At 47.3% G+C, this 640-nt stretch overlaps 1 protein-coding gene across 1 annotated transcript in view; it reads right to left on the bottom strand.

Annotated features, from left to right (window-relative positions):
- Positions 1-225, bottom strand: part of LOC131892447 (proteasome subunit alpha type-7-like) — a 2,618-nt gene extending 2,393 nt beyond the window's left edge. The window contains exon 1 of the mRNA XM_059242333.1: positions 46-225. Within this exon, the coding sequence (XP_059098316.1) occupies positions 46-105 (60 nt within the window). The 5' untranslated portion in view covers positions 106-225. The remainder of the gene's footprint in view (positions 1-45) is intronic.
- Between the last annotated feature and the right edge of the window lie 415 nt (positions 226-640).

Raw genomic sequence — 640 nt, forward strand, 5'->3', positions numbered from 1 at the left:
CACTCCGGCTAAATTTAAAACTTGTCGCTCGCTCGCAGATCGTACTTGGAATAAATGGCCGTCAGGCGAAAAAACCGTGATAGCGCGATCGTAGCCGGAAGCCATGATGGATTGGGATGACACAGAGGAGGCGAAAAAGGTCTTTTAGAACTCGACCTGGGATGGAGATCTATCAATGGATTTGAGGACGGCAGAATGACCGAGCACTTATTGTGGAAATGGGCAAGCCGACTTGAAGCACACACACACCCACAGGTGACCACTTTGAGTTAGAGTGGAAAACTATCGATAGTCCTCAGAAAATGAGGTGTAAGGCCCCCGTCCCTGCAAGGGTGTACCAACGGTCCCATTGGTACTAGGGGAAACGATTTGAATGCTCATTAAAGAACGTATTATCTGTTCAATGGGTAGGCGTTATAGGTGTTCGACAATGTTTCACGTCAATGTGGGACACCCTGAGAATTGAATTCCAGCTGACGAAAAGCGAGGCTAGCTTGAAATCACTTACACTGTACCGTGAATCCGCCTTGGCCGTACAGCAATGTGGGACACCCTGAGAATTGAATTCCAGCTGACGAAAAGCGAGGCTAGCTTGAAATCACTTACAAAGAGGCTTGAAGAAACGTGACTGAAATATGAA

This window comes from Tigriopus californicus, chromosome 2 (assembly GCF_007210705.1).
Source record: "Tigriopus californicus strain San Diego chromosome 2, Tcal_SD_v2.1, whole genome shotgun sequence".
Taxonomy (NCBI): Eukaryota; Metazoa; Arthropoda; class Copepoda; order Harpacticoida; family Harpacticidae; genus Tigriopus; species Tigriopus californicus.